Source organism: Anomaloglossus baeobatrachus, chromosome 3 (assembly GCF_048569485.1).
Source record: "Anomaloglossus baeobatrachus isolate aAnoBae1 chromosome 3, aAnoBae1.hap1, whole genome shotgun sequence".
In the NCBI taxonomy this organism is placed as follows: domain Eukaryota; kingdom Metazoa; phylum Chordata; class Amphibia; order Anura; family Aromobatidae; genus Anomaloglossus; species Anomaloglossus baeobatrachus.
Window position 1 is genome coordinate 22,655,300 of NC_134355.1, and position 26,230 is coordinate 22,681,529.

Consider the following 26,230-nt stretch of genomic DNA (forward strand, 5'->3'; position numbering starts at 1 on the left):
TCTATCAAAATATAAAATAAATTAATCTAATTGGTAAAGGACATACAATAAAAAATTAAAAATAAAAAAAAAAATTAAATGGGCAGAATTACATTGTTTTTGGTTGCTGGAACATTGTAATAAACTACAATTAAGAGGCGATCCAATCATCAAATCCACCCAAAAATGTTATCAGTAAAAACATCAGCTCAAAACGCAAAAAATAAGTTGTCCCAAAAAATGAAAATGGAGACAAAAGCTAAATTTGATGTTTTTTGATGTTTTTTTTGTTTTGTTTTTTTTTTTTACAAAATTTCTGATTTTTTTCCGACACTAACGTAAAAAACCCCAAACCTATACATGTTTGGTATCTATGAACTCGTACTGACATGGGGAATCATACTGTCAGGTCAGTTTTACTATATAGTGAACATGGTGAATAAAAAACCCCAAAAACATTGTGGAATTGCACTTTTTTTTTGTAATTTCACCGCACTTCGATGAAAATGAAAAAATCTGTAAATCTCCGGGGGAGTAGACGATCAGTAATGAAGCCACGTACAGTGCATGTGCGTATAGGTCTACCTGTGTGTATGAGGAGTGTTTAGTTCAGATTGCCCATCACTGACTCGGAGGATAATTAGTTTTGCCGCCACGAGCGAGTGTTACATTGTTGCGGGAGATACGCGGCTTATCGTGCAGTGGAATCGCGACATTCCCAGCGCCCCGGACACTTATGGGACGTTCCCCCGGTGAATGGCGCTGACCCAGCGTTTGTTGCACCGGTGAGCCGGACAATCTATTAATCTACTGGTAATAGGAAACTGGAATTAGAAACATGGCAGCAACAATCCGCGGAGATGGAGCTCGGCACACAGAGTCCGGAGCCGGAGAAGCGCTGACGCCATGAATCTCCGGCTTTATGATATAATTGGAGGTCAGCGCCGGCTGTGGATTCACTTTATGTGTCAGGAAGACAAGCTCGGGAACGTCAGGTAATGGATTGTGATAAGTGCACCAAATAATTCTACATTTCCTCGGCACCGCAGAACCCCAGATCAGAGAATAGAGCAATCTCAGCAGTTTATCTGTCAGGGAAGGAGCAATAGACCGCCGTTATCTTTATGGTTTATCCATCAGGAGCAGACGAGGAGGCCCAGATACTGTCTTGGGAGGTTTGCCGTTCTGAAAACTCTACTATCACGGATCTGTCACCGGGGCGCACACAATTACAGAGGAGCACACACTTCTCACAGGTCTTTGGAGCGTTCGGTGGGGTCTCAGGACCAGAACCAAATTGATCAGAGTTAAAGGGCATAAAACACATAATAAAAACTAAAATTTAGTTACTCTTTTAAATTTAGTAACTTTACATTAGTGAATATGTACTGCCCCAGCGCCAGCAGCTGGGCTGCCGCTCGATCCGGATCCGCGGTGGCTCAAGGCGTCTCCGGACCCAAGGGTCGCGCGGACACTCAAAGTGAAAAGGGGAATATTTAAAGGGGATTTTGATAATTAGAGTTCGTGACGCCGGTGTGTGGTAAGGTGGAGTACCACCGCTGCTGTAAGGAGCGCCCGATGGCGATGGAATGGCAGCTAGGTGTTTAACCCCTCCGTGGGTAGGGAAAGTGCCCCAAGGCTTGGTGATGGTGAGAGGAGAGCACCGTTGGGGAGGAAAGGGGCACTGCATACTCACTCAGTCCAATAACGCTGACACCGACAACTTGTAAACTGAAATTCTGAGCACCGCTGCAGCAGGGAGGGAGCACACCTGGATCCCGTGCCTGTTGGTGTTGCTTGTTAGCCTGTGACCTTTTCCTTGGCACTGTCTTCACTAGTTGGCCCCTGTAGTATAGAAGTCGGGTCCCGCTCACCCGTATGGCTAACAGAGTGAGCTTGCTCTCAGGGTTCACGCTTGGGATTTTCTGGACTGTATTTTGGGAAAGTCCTATCCCCCTCGTTGCACTGGTACCCCGATTTTGGAGCGGGTGGAGAGCGAGTCTTGCAGGCCTCGTCCTTGTCGGGTAAATTACCAGGACGCTTGAAGCTACTTCCCGGCTTAGAGTCCACGTACCCCGTCGTGCCCTGGCCCCTGCCCGGAGATGGCACAAGGCCGCTGGCTGCCCTGCTCGGCAGTTCCGTGCCCCTTGTCATGATCCCCTGCGACCGGGGTTCCAGCTCAGCTCCTACCAGGCCCAGACCAACGTCTCCCACCTAGTAACTGAGGAGCCCAGCTCCTGACCTCTCCTCTTGAGAGTCACCACTCAACTCACTGTCTCCTAACACTCCGGACAATCCCTAACCAACCCCCCAAGTGGGTGGTCCTATTCCCTTCAGGCTGTCCACTGGTGTGTCTGGTGGGTGTGGTGCAGAGTGTTTCTAGGGTTTTGATTGGCTTGTTCTTAGCCACACCACAGGCCAGGGACCCATAACCAAGGAGGATCGGATACTGTGCAGAAGGGCAGATTGCATAATACCCTGTGACGACCTGATAGGCCAGAGTGTCACAAATAGATCTCTAAGACCTGATGGGGCTGGTGTACTTTCTTTGAAAATACAAGACAGAACAGTTGAATAATCCTTTATGAAAATTTAAACTCAAACTCAGCCCATTTAATCTAATTGACAGATCCTCAGTGTCCCTCCTCCCTGCTGCTGAATCTCCGCCCTCCTAGCCTGACTAACAGCTCCTCAGTGTTCCTCCTCCCTGCTGATGCTGAATCTCCGCCCACCAAGCCTAATTGACAGCTTCTCAATGCCCCTCCACCGTGTTGTTGAATTTCTGCACACATAGCCTGATTGACAGCTCCTCAGTGTCCCTCCTCCCTGCTGATGAATCTCCGCCCTCCTAGCCTGACTGACAGCTCCTCAGTGTCCCTCCTCTCTGCTGCTGCTGAATCCCTACCCACCTAGCCTGACTGACAGCTCCTCAGTGTCCCTCCTCCCTGCTGCAGCTGAATCTCCGCCCACCTAGCCTGACTGACAGCTCCTCATTGTGTCTCCTTCCTGGTGATACGAATATCTCAACCTGCTCAGTACAAGCTGCGCTATCAGAGACTGAATACAGGTCCCATGATCTCTCTTACTCTATAGCTGTAATCATAAACTGCTCATTTTGATATCAGCAGGACATAGCCATTCTGACTTTGATTTTCAGAGTAAGTACACAAGCCCCATCAGGTCTACAATTCTGTTTAATAACTTGTACTTTGATGTTTTGTGTGTGTAAAATATGGTGACAGATCTGCTTTAAAGTGGATCTCTCACCACAGTTCACAATACAAAATGTACAGATCATTAAACAGATCTCCTATGCCCAGAGAGGCTGGTGTACTTACTTAAAAATCTAAGTCACAATGGATGCGTATTGCTGATATCAAATCATATATTTCATGTTACCAATGAGAGCAATTTTTTTTTTCATTCACCCATTCTTACACGGGTTCTCACAATGAGTACACCAGACTCATCAGGTCTAAGAGATCTACGTATTAATGAATGCAGATTTCATTGTGAAATGTGGGTGTTTTGCTTATTTTTTTTTTTGTAATAATTTTAAGAAATTGATCACAGGGTGAAAATATGGTAAGGATCTTCCATCTCGGTTGCTTTGACAGATTATTTGCATTTTTTTGCATTGAGGTCAAACTACCCATAAATCTGCAAAGTTAAGAGTAAGAAAACCCAGGACCGCTGCAGCCAATGACATACTGCAGCAGCAAAATGGAGAAAGATGTCATCGCAGGAGGAGAGGATCTACACAATCCATAGCAAAGACAAAGTCACAGTACAGAAGTCAGGTTGCCAGCAGTCACCACTAGGGGGAGCATAGGAGCTGTATTTGAGCTCAATGTATACACAGTAAGCTCCTCAGCTGCCCCTAGTGGCGGCTGCAGAAAGTATGAATTTTATTAAGTTATCCGTGCAAATGGGAACTAGAAAATCAAGAGAAATCACCTTTCTGCTAAATATTAACCCAAAACCCCAGCATAGTAATAGGGGTGCAAAATGGGGGGCATCGCTTTATCAATGCAGATTTAATTGAGAGGAAATGTGGAGACTGATATCCAAGAGCAGAATTGAGGCTGTACCTGAGATTTTTCTGACACCCCTTTAAGGCTGCTACAAGGTACTAGGTTTAGAGTGGGCGCGTCCTGCCCTCCGGTCTTCTGGGACTCGACGCATCGCTGTCTCTGTCTGATTATTCCTGATTTTGATAAGGATTCCACCGGGATTCTGGAAAACACACATATAATACCATCAATGGTCATCAGAGCAACAGTGTCCCATGAGAATCACAGGAGTTATGTCCTCCGTCCATTCCAAAATCTTACAGGTGAACCAACACAAAGAATTCCCCTGTGATCAATGACTTCTGATCGGCAGCGTCAGATCTAAGACTGATGGTATACCTTAAAGATACTGTAAGTAACAGAAAGTCTTTTTTATTATCTCGTCAGTCAAAGCGTCATTTTTCTGATACAAAATGTAAAACAGAAACACAGAAAGAGCTGCTCCCTGCACCAACCACTAGAGGGAGCTACTGCATACAGCATTGATATTTAGCTCGATGCACAGAACTTCCCCTAGTAGTGGTTACAAGCACTGAGCTCCTTCTAGTGGTGGTTACATGCACTGAGCTCCCTCTAGTGGTGGTTACAAGCACTGAGCTCCCTCTAGTGGTGGTTACAAGCACTGAGCTCCCTCTAGTGGTGGTTACAAGCACTGAGCTCCCTCTAGAGGTGGTTACAAGCACTGAGCTCCCTCTAGTAGTGGTTACAAGCACTGAGCTCCCTCTAGTGGTGGTTACAAGCACTGAGCTCCCTCTAGTGGTGGTTACAAGCACTGAGCTCCCTCTAGTGGTGGTTACAAGCACTGATCTCCCTCTAGTGGTGGTTACAAGCACTGAGCTCCCTCTAGTGGTGGTTACAAGCACTGAGCTCCCTCTAGTGGTGGTTACAAGCACTGAGCTCCCTCTAGTGGTGGTTACAAGCACTGAGCTCCCTCTAGTGGTGGTTACAAGCACTGAGCTCCCTTTAGTGATGGTTACAAGCACTGAGCTCCCTCTAGTGGCGGTTACAAGCACTGAGCTCTCTCTAGTGGCGGTTACAAGCACTGAGCTCCCTCTAGTGGCGGTTACAAGCACTGAGCTTCCTCTAGTGGTGGTTACAAGCACTGAGCTTCCTCTAGTGGCGGTTACAAGCACTGAGCTCCCTCTAGTGGCGGTTACAAGCACTGAGCTTCCTCTAGTGGTGGTTACAAGCACTGAGCTCCCTCTAGTGGCGGTTACAAGCACTGGGCTTCCTCTAGTGGTGGTTACAAGCACTGAGCTCCCTCTAGTGGCGGTTACAAGCACTGAGCTTCCTCTAGTGGTGGTTACAAGCACTGAGCTCCCTCTAGTGGCGGTTACAAGCACTGAGCTCCCTCTAGTGGTGGTTACAAGCACTGAGCTCCCTCTAGTGGTGGTTACAAGCACTGAGCTCCCTCTAGTGGTGGTTACAAGCAGTGAGCGCCCTCTAGTGGTGGTTACAAGCACTGAGCTCCCTCTAAAGGTGGTTACAAGCACTGATCTCCCTCTAGTGGCGGTTACAAGCACTGAGCTTCCTCTAGTGGTGGTTACAAGCACTGAGCTCCCTCTAGTGGTGGTTACAAGCACTGAGCTCCCTCTAGTGGTGGTTACAAGCACTGAGCTCCCTCTAGTGGTGGTTACAAGCAGTGAGCGCCCTCTAGTGGTGGTTACAAGCAGTGAGCGCCCTCTAGTGGTGGTTACAAGCAGTGAGCGCCCTCTAGTGGTGGTTACAAGCACTGAGCTCCCTCTAGTGGTGGTTACAAGCACTGAGCTCCCTCTAGTGGTGGTTACAAGCACTGAGCTCCCTCTAAAGGTGGTTACAAGCACTGATCTCCCTCTAGTGGTGGTTACAAGCACTGAGCTTCCTCTAGTGGCGGTTACAAGCACTGAGCTCCCTCTAGTGGCGGTTACAAGCACTGAGCTTCCTCTAGTGGTGGTTACAAGCACTGAGCTCCCTCTAGTGGCGGTTACAAGCACTGAGCTTCCTCTAGTGGTGGTTACAAGCACTGAGCTCCCTCTAGTGGTGGTTACAAGCACTGAGCTCCCTCTAAAGGTGGTTACAAGCACTGATCTCCCTCTAGTGGTGGTTACAAGCACTGAGCTTCCTCTAGTGGCGGTTACAAGCACTGAGCTCCCTCTAGTGGCGGTTACAAGCACTGAGCTTCCTCTAGTGGTGGTTACAAGCACTGAGCTCCCTCTAGTGGCGGTTACAAGCACTGAGCTTCCTCTAGTGGTGGTTACAAGCACTGAGCTCCCTCTAGTGGCGGTTACAAGCACTGAGCTTCCTCTAGTGGTGGTTACAAGCACTGAGCTCCCTCTAGTGGCGGTTACAAGCACTGAGCTCCCTCTAGTGGTGGTTACAAGCACTGAGCTCCCTCTAGTGGTGGTTACAAGCACTGAGCTCCCTCTAGTGGTGGTTACAAGCACTGAGCTCCCTCTAAAGGTGGTTACAAGCACTGATCTCCCTCTAGTGGCGGTTACAAGCACTGAGCTTCCTCTAGTGGTGGTTACAAGCACTGAGCTCCCTCTAGATGTGGTTACAAGCACTGAGCTCCCTCTAGTGGTGGTTACAAGCACTGAGCTCCCTCTAGTGGTGGTTACAAGCAGTGAGCGCCCTCTAGTGGTGGTTACAAGCAGTGAGCGCCCTCTAGTGGTGGTTACAAGCACTGAGCTCCCTCTAGTGGTGGTTACAAGCACTGAGCTCCCTCTAGTGGTGGTTACAAGTACTGAGCTCCCTCTAAAGGTGGTTACAAGCACTGATCTCCCTCTAGTGGTGGTTACAAGCACTGAGCTCCCTCTAGTGGTGGTTACAAGCACTGAGCTCCCTCTAGTGGTGGTTACAAGCACTGAGCTCCCTCTAGTGGTGGTTACAAGCACTGAGCTCCCTCTAGTGGTGGTTACAAGCACTGAGCTCCCTCTAGTGGTGGTTACAAGCACTGAGCTCCCTCTAGTGGTGGTTACAAGCACTGAGCTCCCTCTAGTGGTGGTTACAAGCACTGAGCTCCCTCTAGTGGTGGTTACAAGCACTGAGCTCCCTCTAGTGGTGGTTACAAGCACTGAGCTCCCTCTAGTGGTGGTTATAAGCATTGAGCTCCCTCTAATGGTGGTTACAAGCACTGAGCTCCCTCTAGTGGTGGTTACAAGCACTGAGCTCCCTCTAGTGGTGGTTACAAGCACTGAGCTCCCTCTAGTGGTGGTTACAAGCACTGAGCTCCCTCTAGTGGCGGTTACAAGCACTGAGCTTCCTCTAATGGCGGTTACAAGCACTGAGCTCCCTCTAATGGTGGTTACAAGCACTGAGCTCCCTCTAGTGGTGGTTACAAGCACTGAGCTCCCTCTAGTGGTGGTTACAAGCACTGAGCTCCCTCTAGTGGTGGTTACAAGCACTGAGCTCCCTCTAGTGGTGGTTACAAGCACTGAGCTCCCTCTAGTGGTGGTTACAAGCACTGAGCTCCCTCTAGTGGTGGTTACAAGCACTGAGCTCCCTCTAGTGGTGGTTACAAGCACTGAGCTCCCTCTAGTGGTGGTTACAAGCACTGAGCTCCCTCTAGTGGTGGTTATAAGCATTGAGCTCCCTCTAATGGTGGTTACAAGCACTGAGCTCCCTCTAGTGGTGGTTACAAGCACTGAGCTCCCTCTAGTGGTGGTTACAAGCACTGAGCTCCCTCTAGTGGTGGTTACAAGCACTGAGCTCCCTCTAGTGGTGGTTACAAGCACTGAGCTCCCTTTAGTGATGGTTACAAGCACTGAGCTCCCTCTAGTGGTGGTTACAAGCACTGAGCTCCCTCTAGTGGCGGTTACAAGCACTGAGCTCCCTCTAATGGCGGTTACAAGCACTGAGCTCCCTCTAATGGCGGTTACAAGCACTGAGCTCCCTCTAGTGGCGGTTACAAGCACTGAGCTCCCTCTAATGGCGGTTGCAAGCACTGAGCTCCCTCTAATGGCGGTTACAAGCACTGAGCTCCCTCTAGTGGTGGTTACAAGCACTGAGCTCCCCTTAGTGGTGGTTACAAGCACTGAGCTCCCTCTAGTGGTGGTTACAAGCACTGAGCTTTACATTAGTGGTGGTAAATCAGAATTGAACATTCTTGGTCTCCTTTGCCATGCTGTGCAGGCCTCCACCCTCTGGCTACAGACAAGTTCTATAGAAGAGGTCTACGCTGTATATATGTTTTACAGAGCGGAGGCGCTGATATCTGCTCCTGCCCAAAGTATTGGCTCCAGCAAAGGAAACTGTGAGTGTAGTTCACCTTCATGTACACACCGCACACCACTAATGGGAGCCGCACACCGCAGCGTCGTTACCCAGTTGATCTGATCAGCGCTTTAATAAACGAGATCCATCATCATCAGAGATCACCGGTTGAATATTAAAAAAATATATATATATATATGTCAGTTTTTATTAAAGTGACTTACTGCAGTTCCGGATACACGTTCTCCAAATACCACTTGAACGGGCGGCATTTTAAGCTCCGTCGCAGGGACAACCTCTTCTGAATGCTGCAGAGAGAGAAAGGTTTGGTAAATATTAATTATTCTCCGGGGTACATCTCCTCCAGTCACATCCAAAGCTGCATGTGGGCAACACAGTGCACAGATCCTGCACTGATCCCAGAAGATAATCTACTATAGTCACATCCAAAGCTGCATGTGGGCAACACAGTGGACAGATCCTGCACTGATCCCAGCAGATAATCTACCCCAGTCACATCCAAAGCTGCATGTGGCAACACGGTGCACAGATCCTGCACTGATCCCAGCGGATAATCTATTCCAGTTACATCCAAAGCTGCATGTGGGCAACACTATGCACAGATCCTGCACTGATCCCAGCGGATAATCTACTCCAGTCACATCCAAAGCTGCATATGAGCAACACAGTGCACAGATCCTGCACTGATCCCAGTGGACAATCTACTCCAGTCACATCCAAAGCTGCATGTGGGCAACACGGTGCACAGATCCTGCACTGATCCCAGCGGATAATCTCCTCCAGTTACATCCAAAGCTGCATGTGGGCAACACTATGCACAGATCCTGCACTGATCCCAGCGGATAATCTACTCCAGTCACATCCAAAGCTGCATGTGGCAACACTGTGCACAGATCCTGCACAGATCCCAGTAGATAATCTACTCTAGTCACAGCCAAAGCTCCAGAATTATTATCTTAGTCGACTGATCCTGATGCACTAAATCCTTTAGCAGCAGCTGCCTGACATTGGGAGCATTAAACACTAAAGCCATGTTCCCATTGAGAAGTTTAAAAGCCATGAGTTTTTAATGGAAACTGCTTCAAACATTGCTCCTGTTTTGGAGACTTTTTTTGTTTCCTGTTTTGGAAGCAAAAAAATTCCTCCAACAATTGCCCAAAAAGGAGCCTCACACCCCATGGCCACCTGTGTACCCAGCCTCATACTGGTGGAGTCTCCGCAGGTGGATGAGGCCGGGAGCGATGGCGGCTGCCGAGGTGAAGCTTTGTTTGTTTGCCGATTGTTATCACGGTAATTGACTTGTGATGAAAAATCCGTGGCTGCGCTCAGCGTTACTCGCTCCTCCGAAGACGGCTTAATTGGGGAAAATGCAAAATAATATTACAACGGTTAAACGTGACGGCGGAGCCTCGGGAGAACACAAACTGCAGATCCTGAATTACGGATTTATTGCCGCCATGTGTTTTAATTAAAATATTCAGGTTGTTAAAAGCGAGAAAGAGCGGAGCAGTCGGCAATCACCGGCATTAAGAGGAAAACGTCTGCAGCCTCGTCACATGGCAGACAGCTCACAGGCCGTACTGTTCTGTGTATCTAGTATTTACTGGGGACGGAGGAAAATTCAGATCAAAGCCGAATGAAAATCTGGTTTATGCCAAGGAAGGAATAGATTCCAATTAGTCACCACTGAGCTGCAATGGGGAGATCTGCTGGAAAAAGGGAATCCCAGAGATCACAATAAATACAAGAGTAATGAAGGGACTGGACTACACAGAAAATACACACCTGGGCCACACAACTCCAAAATATAGACCCCAAAGCAAAGAGCAGCCAAAATACAGACCCCCACCTGACCACTATATCTCCAAATACAGACCCCAGACAAGACTATCTCCAAAATATATACCAAAGACCAGACTGTCCAGAAAGTATAGACCCCCAAACCAGACTATCCCCAAAATACAGGCCTTGGATCAAACTGTTCCCGAAATACAGATCCCAGACCAGACTGTAACCAAAATACAGACCCCAAACCAGACTATCCCCAATATACAGACCCCAGACCAGACTATCCCCAATACACAGACCCCAAACCAGACTATCCCCAATATACAGACCCCAGATCAGACTATCCCCAATATACAGACCCCAAACCAGACTGTAACCAAAATACAGACCGAAGACAAGACTACAACCAAACTACAGACCCCAGACCAGACTACAACCAAAATACAGACCCCCAAACCAGACTATGACCAAAATACAGACCCCAGACCAGACTACAACCAAAATACAGACCCCCAGACCAGACTATGACCAAAATACAGACCCCAGACCAGACTACAACCAAAATACAGACCCCCAAACCAGACTATGACCAAAATACAGACCCCAGACCAGACTGTAACCAAACTACAGACCGAAGACAAGACTACAACCAAACTACAGACCCCAGACCAGACTATGACCAAAATACAGACCCCAGACCAGCCTACAACCAAAATACAGACCCCCAGACCAGACTATGACCAAAATACAGACCCCAGACCAGACTGTAACCAAACTACAGACCGAAGACAAGACAACAACCAAACTACAGACCCCAGACCAGACTATGACCAAAATACAGACCCCCAAACCAGACTATGACCAAAATACAGACCCCAGACCAGACTGTAACCAAACTGTAACCAAACTACAGACCGAAGACAAGACTACAACCAAACTACAGACCCCAGACCAGACTATGACCAAAATACAGACCCCAAACCAGACTATAACCAAACTACAGACCCCAGACCAGACTATGACCAAAATACAGACCCCCAGACCAAACAACAACCAAAATACAGACCCCAAACCAGACTATGACCAAAATACAGACCCTAGACCACACTATAACCAAAATACAGACCCCAGACCAGACTATCCCCAATATACAGACCCCACACCAGACTATGACCAAAATACAGACCCCAGACCAGACTATCCCCAATATACAGACCCCACACCAGACTATGACCAAAATACAGACCCCAGACCAGACTATCCCCAATATACAGACCCCAAACCAGACTGTAACCAAGATACAGACCCCAGACCAGACTATCCCCAATATACAGACCCCAGACCAGACTATGACCAAAATACAGACCCCAGACCAGACTATCCCCAATATACAGACCCCAGACCAGACTATGACCAAAATACAGACCCCAGACCAGACTATGACCAAAATACAGACCCCAGACCAGACTATCCCCAATATACAGACCCCAGACCAGACTATGACCAAAATACAGACCCCAGACCAGACTATCCCCAATATACAGACCCCACACCAGACTATGACCAAAATACAGACCCCAAACCACACTATAACCAAACTACAGACCCCAGACCAGACTATAACCAAAATACAGACCCCAGACCAGGCTACAACCAAAATACAGACCCCAGACCAGACTATGACAAAAATACAGACCCCAGACCAGACTATGACCAAAATACAGACCCCAGACCAGGCTACAACCAAAATACAGACCCCACACCAGACTATGACCAAAATACAGACCCCAGACCAGACTATGACCAAAATACAGACCCCAGACCAGACTACAACCAAAATACAGACCCGACACCAGACTATGACCAAAATACAGACCCCAGACCAAAATACAGACCCCAGACCAGACTATGACCAAAATACAGACCCCAGACCAGGCTACAACCAAAATACAGACCCCAGACCAGACTACAACCAAAATACAGACCCCAGACCAGGCTACAACCAAAATACAGACCCCAGACCAGACTATGACAAAAATACAGACCCCAGACCAGACTATGACAAAAATACAGACCCCAGACCAGACTATGACAAAAATACAGACCCCAGACCAGACTATGACAAAAATACAGACCACAGACCAGACTATGACAAAAATACAGACCCCAGACCAGACTATGACCAAAATACAGACCCCAGACCAGACTATGACCAAAATACAGACCCCAGACTACAACCAAAATAAAAACCAGATGGGAGGGGAGGAGCCTGTGGGTAAGTAGAAGCAGAGGAATGGGGGGAAGTAGGAAGGGACACCTGGGAGATCTCCACTCTACAGTCCGGCAGACGGGGTAAGTCGGGGTCGGGGGTCTGGCGTGGGTTTCTCTAGGGGGTCCTCTGTTGGTATGGTGCCCTATCCTCTAAGTTACCGGCCCTGGCATTCACTCATATGACGAGGTTTATGAGCGCAGACACAGGCCGGGAAGGGCCCGGAGTATTCGGCAGAGCCTTAATTCACAGATAATTGGGTTTTCCGCCTTATTTACGGTATTGGGCGCTCGGCCTGATATTATTACCTGTACAATATCTGCACAATTAAATCACATAATACAGAAAATGGGAAACGTTTATCTCCGGGCCCGGCCTCAGCATCCGGCACCGCCGATAACGTCTATAAACCGCGGTTGTGTACCATGTAAGAAATGGAATAATGGTGTAAATCGCCACCGTATAAAACCGCACAGAGTGTCCATACTACTCAATATCCCAATGAATACACATTACGAGGCTGACGATTTTTTTTATACTTTTTCCCATTTCCATTCAATCCTCTGGGGGGAGACGTACTCGCCGTATGGTCTTCCTTGAGCAGCCGGTCTCGCTGCATAGTAATGGTTTTTATATTCATCCATCCATACTTCAGCCGTGCGCTTGGTGTTCCTGAAGGGTGACAGGAAAAAGCAAGAAGTTATTGAGTTGTGCGCACCGTGTGTTTATTCTCGCAGATAGCGGCATGTGTGCAAGCAGAGAATAAATGCCCCATCCCCCTCCACAGAGAAGCCGTATGTTCCAGAAGGATCCAGGAGCTAATAACTCCATGTTATATCTGAGAAAGCAACACTAGCCATAATACATATCAATATATGAGTATATAATACTGCCCCTATGTACAGGAATATAACTACTATAATACTGTCCCCTATATACAAGAATATAACTACTATAATACTGCCCCTATGTACAAGAATATAACTACTATAATACTGCTCCCTATATACAGGAATATAACTACTATAATACTGCCCCTATGTACAAGAATACAACTACTATAATACTGCCCCTATGTACAAGAATATAACTACTATAATACTGCCCCTATGTACAAGAATATAACTACTATAATACTGCTCCTATGTACAAGAATATAACTACTATAATACTGCCCCTTATGTACAAGAATATAACTACTATAATACTGCTCCCTATGTACAAGAATATAACTACTATAATACTGCTCCCTATGTACAAGAATATAACTACTATAATACTACTCCTATGTACAAGAATATAACTACTATAATACTACTCCTATGTACAAGAATATAACTACTATAATACTGCCTCTATGTACAAGAATATAACTACTATAATACTGCCCCTATGTACAAGACTATAACCACTATAATACTACGCCTATGTACAAGAATATAACTACTATAATACTGTCCCCTATATACAAGAATATAACTACTATAATACTGCCCCTATGCACAAGAATATAACTACTATAATACTGCCCCTATGTACAAGAATATAACTACTATAATACTGCCCCTATATACAAGAATATAACTACTATAATACTGCCCCTATGTACAAGAATATAACTACTATAATACTGCCCCTATATACAAGAATATAACTACTATAATACTGCCCCCTATGTACAAGAATATAACTACTATAATACTGCCCCTATGTACAAGAATATAACCACTATAATACTGCCCCCTATGTACAAGAATATAACTACTATAATACTGCCCCTATGTACAAGAATATAACCACTATAATACTGCCCCCTATGTACAAGAATATAACTACTATAATACTGCCCCTATGTACAAGAATATAACCACTATAATACTGCCCCCTATGTACAAGAATATAACTACTATAATACTGCTCCTATATACAAGAATATAACTACTATAATACTGCCCCCTATGTACAAGAATATAACTACTATAATACTGCCCCTATGTACAAGAATATAACCACTATAATACTGCCCCCTATATACAAGAATATAACTACTATAATACTGCTCCTATGCACAAGAATATAACTACTATAATACTGCTCCTATGTACAAGACTATAACTACTATAATACTGCTCCTATGTACAAGAATATAACTACTATAATACTGCCCCCTATGTACAAGAATATAACTACTATAATACTGCCCCTATGTACAAGAATATAACCACTATAATACTGCCCCCTATATACAAGAATATAACTACTATAATACTGCTCCTATGCACAAGAATATAACCACTATAATACTGCCCCTATGTACAAGAATATAACTACTATAATACTGCTCCTAAGTACAAGAATATAACCACTATAATACTGCCCCCTATGTACAAGAATATAACTACTATAATACTGCCCTTATGTACAAGAATATAACCACTATAATACTGCCCCTATGTACAAGAATATAACTACTATAATACTGCCCCTATGTACAAGAATATAAGTACTATAATACTGCCCCCTATATACAAGAATATAACCACTATAATACTGCCCCCTATGTACAAGAATATAAGTACTATAATACTGCCCCTATGTACAAGAATATAACCACTATAATACTGCCCCTATGTACAAGAATATAACTACTATAATACTGCTCCCTATGTACAGGAATATAACTACTATAATACTGCCCCTATGTACAAGAATATAACTACTATAATACTGCTCCATATGTACAAGAATATAACCACTATAATACTGCCCCTATGTACAAGAATATAACTACTATAATACTGCTCCTATGTGCAATAATATAACTACTATAATACTGCCTTCTGTGCTCATTCTGTGATGGGTGTTACATTGGTGTCGGGTCTGGTTTTCTGCAGAATATGTTGATCCGTGCAGAGACAGGAGAACGCTGTGGATATATAGGAGCAGGAATGTAAATGAGGATTTCTTCATTACACTTGTACCTGCTGTTCCCTTCTCAGGAATTATTATCAGTGGCTGCAGTGAAGCCTCTGTCGCAGGTTCGGGGGTGTCGCACTAGCACCCGTCACTTCAGCATTAATAATATGTGATCCTCTGCAGGGGAGCGCAGACATCGCAGGTCTGATGAATGACCGGAGCAGCGCAGCGGTTAGGTCTTCCATATTGCTTGTAAGGTTTTGGACACTTTACATGGTGTTCAGTTACTTTGCATACACTGTTTTTTAAGTGTTGACATTAAATTTGATTTTCATTTTTTTTTTCTCTATTTACATAAGATTATCTTTTCTGCATTCATTGTGATTTTTTATTCTTTGCCCTCAGCCTCTATGAAAGTCTACCCTAAAATGTCTACAATTTTTCATATTTATGGTAATTAGAGCTTTGCATTTGTGATACACCGCTCCATCTCTCCTACAAAGATCAATGGTGGTTGCTTGTATTGGCCACTAGTTGGCGCTGCTGAGCAGGCGGACATTGGAATCAAATGTGTGTGAACTTCAAATATGGTCATAATAGAAAATCAGAATAACGCCCCCCCAGTTATAACCACGCCCCCCAGTTATGCCCACAGCACACCCAGTTATACCCATGGCCCCTCCCAGTTATGCCCATGGCATACCCAGTTATACCCACGGCCCCTCCCAGTTATGCCCATGGCACACCCAGTTAAGCCCACGGCCCACCCAGTTAAGCCCACGGCCCACCCAGTTAAGCCCACGGCCACACCAATTAAGCCCACGGCCCCTTCCGATGTTATGCCCAAGGACCCCCCAGTTATGCCCACGGCCCACCCAGTTAAGCCCACAGCTACCCCAGTTAAGCCCACGGCCCCTTCCCCAGTTATGCCCACGCCCCCCCCCCAGTTAGTTATGCCCACGGTCGCCCCCAGTTATGCCCACCAACTCTTCTTTCAAAGCTAGGCAAGAAAAGTTAAAAATTATTAGGCAAATCTTAAATATGAAACTGATGCAAAAAGTTTACTAAAATTCTTCCATTGAGTAAACAAACCTGCAGTATGCAGTAATCTCCTGAGCGCCCCCTAGTGGTAACTGCATCCAGACACATCTTATGTTATTTCAAAGCTGCACCCACTGTCTATAGATCACTCCCTGGTAATGCATTTCACAAAGGCAAATATCCTATAGCCAGTGAGCCATTATCCGGTACTCCATCATCCTGGGCTGAGGAGTATATATCCCAGGATGAGGACTATATACCATGAGCTGAGGACTATATACCCTGGGTTGAGGACTATAGAGTCTGAGCTGAGGATTTTATACCCTTTGGTGCGAACTATATACCCTGGGCTTTGGCTATATACCCTTGGCTGAGGACTATATACCCTTTGGTGAGGACTATATATTTTGGGATGAGGACTTTATACCCTTTGGTGATGACTATATACCCTGGGATGAGGATTTTATACCCTTTGGTTAGTGCTATACACTCTTTGGTGAGGACTATATACCCTTTAGTGAGGAGTGTACACCCTTTGGTGAGTACTATATTCCCTTTGGTAAGGACTATATATTTTGGGATGAGGACTTTATACCCTTTGGTTAGTACTATATACCCTTGGCTGAGGACTATATATCTTTGGCTGAGGACTATATACCCTTGGCTGAGGACTATATACCCTGGCCTGAGGACTATATACCCTGGGCTAAGGACTATATACCCTTGGCTGAGGACTATATATCTTTGGCTGAGGACTATATACCCTTGGCTGAGGACTATATACCCTTGGCTGAGGACTATATATCTTTGGCTGAGGACTATATACCCTTGGCTGAGGACTATATACCCTTGGCTGAGGACTATATACCCTTGGCTGAGGACTATATACCCTTGGCTGAGGACTATATACCCTTGGCTGAGGACTATACACCCTTGGCTGAGGTCTATATACCCTTGGCTGAGGACTATACACCCTTGGCTGAGGACTATATACCCTTTTGTGAGTACTATATACCCTTTGGTGAGGACTATATATTTTAGGATGAGGACTATATACCCTTGGCTGAGGACTATATACCCTTTTGTGAGTACTATACACCCTTTGGTGAGGACTATATATTTTGGGATGAGGACTATATATTTTTGGATGAGGACTATATACCCTTTGGTTAGTACTATACACTCTTTGGTGAGGACTATACACCCTGGACTGAGGACTATATACCCTGGGCTGAGGACTATATACCCTTGGCTGAGGACTATACACCCTTGGATGAGGACTATATACCCTTGGCTGAGGACTATATACCCTGGGCTGAGGACTATATACCCTTGGCTGAGGACTACACACCCTTGGATGAGGACTATATACCCTTGGCTGAGGGCTATAGGACTGTATCTGGTACTTGGCCCGTATTGATAAATACTGCACACATTTCGACACTGGAAGACATAAGTAATTGCGGTGGAGGGGCCTTTAAATCCCGCGACATCATTTGCATGAGAAGACAGATATGATGTGAGAACCATATTTAACCCTTGTCACACGGGCTGGTGCGACTATTGATCGTAATCTTGTAGCCTAGTCATTTTCCCAGATAAGACAAGGAGAGATTGCTTCTAGATGTTGCTATTTCTTAATTAACAGTGTCACACTGTGTAAAAAATCAATTTCTGCTCCGATGCTACACGGAGATACGCCGAACGCCTGCGAAAGCAAATAATGTACAGCCGCCTCCCCAGGCAGTATCTTCATTATCCGCAGAGAAAACACTCTACCTACTTTATGTAAGTGTTGGCGTTCCCCTCTGGAAAGACATAAGGATGCTTCTTCCGAAATACGTGTCCCACTCGGCTACAGGGTATAATTTCCAGACTCCCTCCGCACATCCACACGCGGAATGAGATTTCTGGAAAAAAAAAAAACATTCAGCTTAAAAAGACCTGATATCAGATCCCTGCGCTCCGCGGATTATGCCGGGTGCGTAACACAACAAACCTAATCAAAACCTAACGGGAAATGCAATGTAGCGGATCCCCTCCTGACTGCAATAATACCTTATCTACAGAGCGGAGACGAGGCTCGCTCCCCGATACACGGTATCACACACAATCCCTTCTAAAGAAGCAGAAAATACCTTACAAAATAAAACAGACGCCTGCCAAAAAATATTGCATTTTTTTTTTACTTGGTGTAAATGCCGCTGTTCTCCTGAATCCGGCGATGTTTTTCTTTTTTTCCTGCGCCTCTCTGTTCCTGAGATATGGCCTTCTCTTCCCTGTATATAAATCTAGTCTTGTTAGTCAAGTGGGTGTGGTCTTCAACGCTTCCTTAAGACCACACCTATTTGCCAAACAACTGGATTTATATATAAGGGGAAAAGGGGCCGTATCTTGAGAACGGAATGTCGCTGGAGAAAAAGAAAAACATCACCGGATTCAGGAGAACAGCGGCATTTACACAAGGTAATATAATTACATATTTATAACAAGTGACAGGTTCTCATTAAAGACTCAATATGACACCGTGATGGATTTATGGAGATCAGGACCCCTAAGATTGGCAGAAGGAACCAGCTAAGGTTCATGCTGAAGTGCTAGGGCTCCTTTAAGGTATGTGATTGTGCCTGGTACTGCAGGTCAGCACATTTAAAGGGATGCTTCTTACTAAAAAGATTCCACACATTGTCACATGCTCAGATCCTATTGATTACAATAGGTGCTGAGCTGCAGTATCTGAGCACGGAGACCGCACAGTGATGAGCTGCTCCGGCTCCACACGCTGGGGCCTTCCATATCACTAGTCAGGCTAAGTTCACAGCCAGCGAGGGACTAGGCACGTGACGGCGCACGGGGGAAGGACCTGTATAGGAACGTTAGGGAGTGCAGGGATCAGCCACAGGTGAGTATTAGGAGGTGACCCCGCTTCCCTTTTCCTAGCACTAGGGCCCACAGTTGTATTATTTCTCTGCGTATTGCGGCATTCGCCAGGAGTCCACCTACACCTGGCGGGACCCCGGTAATGACTGCGTGACAGGTCTATGGGGGAAGAAAACACCAAGAAAATGCACAGCGGATTTTATCCATGATGAAATTCAGCGTTTCCACTATATGGCGGCATAGCCTTACTGCTTATCTCGTATGTCAGCATAGCCTTTTCTGCACATTTTCTGTTCCTACACTCCGTGGCATAAAATATGTAAGAGAAACAAAAATAAAAGAGCATAGTCCACAAATATGCAAATTGTTAAAGGGGTTGTCCACTACTTTTACATTGATGGCTTATCCTTAGGATAGGTCATCAATGTCTTATCGGCCGGGGTCCGACACCCGGCACCCCCCGCCGATCAGCTGTTCTCGGTCCCAGCGGCGACAGCAGGCAGCCAGAAATGCTCAGTTTTGGAGCTGCTCCATCTTCTGATAGTGGCCACGGCCTGGTACTGCAGTACCCGGCAGCAGCCACTATCCGAAAACAGAGCGGTTCCGGAAATGAGCATTTCCAGCTGATTGGCGGGGGTGACGGGTGTCGGACCCTGGCCAATCAGATATTGATGACCTATTTTAATGCTCACCGCTGGAAATGGTTAAGCAACGAGCTAAGGTGGACCCACTGGCCCACAGGAGGACCCCAGGCTTACCCTTTAGTGGGAGGGGCTTGACTAAGCACCCACCGTGAGGAGAACGCCAGGTGCTACTCCCAGGACAGTGACCGGGACTATGGAACCTGACCTCCAGGGCAGGGACGGATACAGAAGCAGACAGGCTGAGGCTGGAGCCACGGCTGGGAGGGACAAGCACAGTCTCTAGTATAGCAAGGACTACTGGGGTATCTGAGGCTGGAGGCAAGGCCAGGATGGAAAGGCACAGTCTCTGGTATAGCAAGGACTACCGAGGTAGCTAAGGCTGGAGGCACGGCCGGGATAGACAGGCACAGTCTCTAGTATAGCAAGGACTACTGGGGTATTTGAGGCTGGAGCCACAGCCGGGATGGACAGGCACAGTCTCTGGTATACAGTCATGGCCAAAAGTTTTGAGAATGCTACAAATATTAATTTTTACAAAGTCTACTGCTTAAGTTTTTCTAATGGCAATTTGCATATACTCCAGAATGTCATAAAGAGTGATCAGCTTAACAGCAATTACTTGCAAAGTCAAGAAAATGAACTTTAACCCCCAAAACACATTTCAACATCATTGCATTCCTGCCTTAAAAGGAGCAGCTAACATTGTTTTAGTGATTGTTCCAGTAACACAGGTGTGGGTGTTGATGAGGACAGGGCTGGCGATCAATCAGTCATGATTAAGTAAGAATGACACCACTGGGCACTTTAAAAGGAGGCTGGTGCTTGGTATCATTGTTTCTCTTCAGTTAACCATGGTTATCTCTAAAGAAACACATGCAGCCATCATTGCTCTGCACAAAAATGGCCTAACAGGGAAGAGTATCGCAGCTACAAAGAATGCACCTCAGTCAACAATCTATCGCATCATCAAGAACTTCAAGGAGAGAGCTTCCATTGTTGCCAAAAAGGCTCCAGGGCGCCCAAGAAGGACCAGCAAACGCCAGGACCGTATCTTAAAACTGTTTCAGCTGCGGGATGGGACTACCAGCAGTGGTGAGCTAGCTCAGCAATGGCAGCAGGCTGGTGTGAGGGCTTCTGCACGCACTGTGAGGTGGAGACTGCTTGAGCAAGGCCTGGTTTCAAGGAGGGCAGCAAAGAAGCCACTTCTCTCTAGAAAAAACATCAGGGACCGACTGATATTCTGCAGAAGGTACAGGGAGTGGACTGCTGAGGACTGGGGGAAAGTCATTTCTCAGATGAATCCCCTTTTCGATTGTTTGGGACATCTGGAAAACAGCTTATTAGGAGAAGAAGAGGTGAGCGCTACCACCAGTCTTGTCTCATGCCTACTGTTAAGCATCCTGAAACGATTCATGTGTGGGGTTGCTTCTCAGCCAAGGGAATCGCACCACTCACAGTCTGGCCTAAAAACACAGCCATCAATAAAGAATGGTACCAGAATGTCCTCCAAGAACAACTTCTCCCAACTGTCCAAGAGCAGTTTGGTGCCCAACAATGCCTTTTCCAGCATGATGGAGCACCTTGCCATAAAGCAAAGGTGAGCACTAAATGGCTCATGGAACAAAACATAGAGATTTTGGGTCCATGGCCTGGAAACTCCCCAGATCTTAATCCCATTGAGAACTTGTGGGCAATCAAGAGACGAGTGGACAAACAAAAACCAACAAATTCTGGCAAAATGCAAGCATTGCTTATGCAAGAATGGACAGCGATCAGTCAGGATTTGCTCCAGAAGCTGATTGAGAGCATGCCAGGGAGAATTGCAGAGGTCCTGAAGAAGAAGGGGCAACACTGCAAATATTGACTTGCTGCATTAACTCATTCTAATGTCAATAGAACCTTTTGGTCTCATAATATGATTGCAATTATATTTCTGTATGTGATGTACACATCAGACAACACAATTAAAAACCAGAGGGCAACAGATCATGTGAAAATAGCATTGTGGTGTCATTCTCAAAACCTTTGGCCATGACTGTAGAAATGAATACCAGGGTAGCTGAGGCTGGAAACACAGCCTGGATGGACAGGCACAGTCTCTGGTATAGCAAGGACTACTGGGGTAGCTGAGGCTGGAGGCACAGCCGGGATAGACATGCACAGTCTTTGGTATAGCAAGGACTACCAGGGTAACTTAGGCTGGAGGCACGGCTGGAATGGACAAGCAGTCTTTGGTATGGCAAGAGCCACTGGGGTAGCTTAGGCTGGAGGCACAGCCAGAATGGACAGGCACAGTCTTTAGTATGGCAAGAGCCACCGGGATAGGTGAGGTTGGAGGCCCGGCTGGGTCGGACAGGGATGTAGTGCGCTGTAAACGAAAACACAGTGGACAAGGGGACCTGACAACTAGCTGGCTAGGGCACAGAACCACTAACTAACTGAACACATTGATCAGGCACCTCCACTAGTGGGAGAGTGCCTTATATACCCAGTACCTCTCAGTGATAGGCTGAAAGGCATTCCCTGGCAGTGACATGCTGGCCCTTTAACACTAGAAGTCCCAGAGAGGGGTCATTTAACATTTCTACCTTTGGAACCCAGAGAGCTTGACATTTCTGGGACTTCTACTGTTAAGAAAACGTCAGCGGCGGGCATACGTGCCCCAGGAACACTCCTGGAGGACCTGTACCGCGTGCACAGGCCCTGGGAGGAGGAAGCAGGGAGCGAACACGTGGAAACACCAGGACACATGGTAAGAGTCGGTCGCGGCAGTGAGTCAGCACGCGTCCCTGCGGGGGGAAGAGAGGAGAGTACAGGGACGCCCATGCTACACCTATCCTAAGGACAGGCTATCAGTGTAAAAGAAGTGGACAACCCCTTTAAGCATTGCTTTTTGTCACCCCTGCCTAATGGGACTGATACAAGAAGCAAGAAATAGGAAGTTCCTTTGGCTATGCAACATTTCTCTATTGATATCTCGGCGTCTATTTATCAATTCTTTTCTTTCTGTGTCACCACGCCTGTTTCTTTTCTTTCTGTGTCACCACGCCTGTTTCTTTTCTTAGAAACTTTGCAGCGGTGACAATAATGGGGGGGAAATATTAATAGCAATAAATAGGAAGTGCTATGTTTCTGTAATCCTGGGCAGAAGTTCATCTTTCCTCTTCCTTCTCGTCTGTGGCTGCCTTTTTTGACAGCATGTGTATAGGTCTTGTGTTGTCTCGCCCGGTTTGTGCCCTGAGGTTAGGCAGTACCACGGGTCTCAGAACGTTGCGATCTGCCTGGAGTTGCAGAAAAGTAACTCTGTGCAGAAAGTTTCCTCTTTGGATGTGATAATAAGTGATACAATGTGGGAGGTGTGGAGCGCGCGCCGCACTTCTGTAAAGAAAAATGAAAAACAAAAGGTGGTGAAAAGCCGCGCGGTGCCTCGCCAGAGGCTCGAAATTCAATCAGAATATTGACTGCGTGGATGCAGAGCGCAGGATAACACATACATAATAGCTTTCGGGATCCCAGAGGAGGACACTTTCACTTGATGAGTCAATACATTCCAGGGGAAAAAAAAATACGGAAGGGAAAAACTGATTAGGCGGATTCAGATTTTCATATATTCTGCCTGGTATATAAAGCAATTTGTCACTCTGGATACGTCTGCTGGCTGTGACAGGGCGAGCGGCCTATTTTCATTAGTCAGAGACCGAGCATCATGGAAGGGAGATGTATAAATATCTGTGACTGCAAGACATATTTTATTTATCAACCTCTCAATAAAGAAGCCGTCGCCCTATCACCTTTCTGAAATATATCGTCTCCCGCCCGCGGCTGCTGACAGCTGGTCTGCAAGAAAACGTATCACCCGCCGACGCTCGTGTCAGGCCCGAGATCTGCTCACATCTGCGCACGAGCCTTCCCGGGCAACTCCTGCTACTGAAATTAATGGAATATCACAGCCAATATTCAATTAGATTACTGAAATACTGACAGCAGCAGAAGCAGAGGGTGTTGATTTTGTGGGAGAAAGTGACCTGTGTCTTAGGATGTAAAGGGAGGATCAGGAACAAAAGGGAAATCATAGTCTGAGAGTGGAAGGATCAGCGTTCCCCAGCAGAATACAGTATGTAATGAGAGGAGTGTGTTGATTTTGTGGGAGAAAGTGACCTGTGCACTCATGTGATGATGTGAATGAGGACAGGGTCACATATGATAGGAAAGACTCAGATGTAAATCATTATCTGAGAAACTAAGCATTAGGATCCCCCAGAAATACAGAATATTTAATGATCAGCGTTCCTCAGCAGAACACAGTATGTTATGAGAGGAGTGTGCTGATTTTGTGGGAGAAAGTTACCTGTGCATTCATGTGATGATGTGAATGAGAACAGGGTCGCAATATGATAGGGAAGACTCAGTTTCTTAGACCATGATTTACATCTGAGTCTTCCCTATTATATGCAACCCTGTCCTCATTCACATCATCATATATGTGCATAGGTCACTTTCTCCCACAAAATCAACACACTCTTCTCATTAAATACTCTGTATTGCTGGGGGATTCAAATACTTTGTTTCGTACACCATGATTTACATCTAAGTATTAGTGTCCCCCAGAAATACAGAATATTTAATGATCAGCGTTCCTCAGCAGAACACAGTATGTAATGAGAGGAGTGTGCTGATTTTGTGGGAGAAAGTGACCAGTGCACTCATTTGATGCTGTGAAATAGGACATGGTCGCATATGATAGGGAAGACTCAGATGTAAATTATGGTCTGATAAACTAAGTATTAGGATCCCCCATCAGTACAGAGTATTTAATGAGAGGAGTGTGTTGATTTTGTGGGAGAAAGTGACCTGTGCACTCATGTGATGATATGAATGAGGACAGGATCATATATGATATAGGTAGTTTAACAATGCAGGGAGACTCAGCCGTAAATCATGGTCTGAGAAGCTAAGTATTAGGATCCCCCAACAATTCAAAGTATTTAATGAGAGGAGTGTGTTGATTTTGTGGGAGAAAGTGACCAGAGCACTCATTTGATGATGTGAATGAGGACAGGGTTGCATATGATATGGGTACTATAACAATGTGGGGAGACTCAGACGTAAATCACAGTCTGAGAAACTAAGTATTAGGATCCCCCCAGCAATATAGAGTATTTCATGAGAGGAGTTTTTTGATTTTGTGGGAGAAAGTGACCAGTGCACTCATTTGATTATGTGAATGAGGACAGAGTCGCATATGATAGGGAAGACTCAAAGGTAAATCACCGTCTGAGAAACTAAGTATTAAGATCCCCCAGTAATACAGAGTATTTGATGAGAGGAGTGTGTTGATTTTGTGGGAGAAAGTGACCTGTGCACTGATTTGATGATGTGAATGAGGACAGGGTCGCATATGATAGGGAAGACTCAGATGTCAATCATGGTCTGAGAAAGTAAGTATTAGGATCCCCCAGCAATACAAAGTATTTAATGAGAGGAGTGTGTTGATTTTGTGGGAGAAAGTGACCTGTGCACTGATTTGATGATGTGAATGAGGACAGGGTTGCATATGATAGGGAAGACTCAGATGTAAATTATGGTCTGAGAAACTAAGTATTAGGGTTCCCCAGCAGAACAGAGTATGCAATGAGGAATGGGTTGATTTTTGTGGGAGAAAGTGACCTGTGCACTCATGTATAAATGTGAATGAGGACAGGGCTGTATGTGATGGGAGCAGTCTTGCAAGAGGGAATTCATTGTGTCAGAGTGGAAGGATCAGCGTACCCCAACAGAACAGAGTGTGTAATGATAGAAGCATATTGATTGTGTGGGAGAAAGTGACCTCTGCACTCATGTGAATGTTGATTGATAGGGCTGCTTATGATTGGGACAATCTTTCCATGCGACAGAGGGAAATCATAATCCGAGAAAACAAGGATCAGGGCAAAAGCAGCTGAATGGGCAACCTTAAGAGAAGTGTGGGGGGGGAACAACAGGTGCCTGCTGCGCTCTGCAAAAGATGCTTTAAGGGCCCCCTTTAATCTCCTCTAGTGTTGCAGTGTATAGTAGCACAAAGTATTTCAGCACCTAGCTAAAAGATAACACTAATAGCTAAAAGATTACAGATCCCCAGTGTTACAGAGTATCACAGCACATGGGCGAGCTGATTTTGAGGGGAAAGTGACCTCTATGCATATGTGATGATGTCTGAGAGGACAGGCCTGTATGTGGCAGAGGAGGGGGGAGAGAGATAAGTAGGAGATCGCCAACTGACAGCTAAAGGATTAACGCTCCCAAGTAGCAAAAAGTATTTTAGCACATGGGTGAGCTGATTTTGTGGGGAAAGTGACCTTTTTGCATATGTGATGATGTCTAAGAGGACAGGACTGTATTTGGCAGTGGGGGGGGAGTGAAATAAGTGGGAGATTGCTAACTAATAGCTA

At 45.9% G+C, this 26,230-nt stretch overlaps 1 protein-coding gene across 1 annotated transcript in view; it reads right to left on the reverse strand.

Moving 5' to 3' along the window:
* Positions 1–26,230, reverse strand: part of GALNT14 (polypeptide N-acetylgalactosaminyltransferase 14) — a 195,232-nt gene that overhangs the window by 30,941 nt on the left and 138,061 nt on the right. Inside the window, exons 9-12 of the mRNA XM_075341425.1 lie at positions 18,062–18,188; positions 12,901–12,993; positions 8,468–8,551; positions 4,071–4,215 (exon numbers count right to left, since the gene is read on the reverse strand). Of these exons, the coding sequence (XP_075197540.1) occupies positions 4,071–4,215; positions 8,468–8,551; positions 12,901–12,993; positions 18,062–18,188 (449 nt within the window). The remainder of the gene's footprint in view (positions 1–4,070; positions 4,216–8,467; positions 8,552–12,900; positions 12,994–18,061; positions 18,189–26,230) is intronic.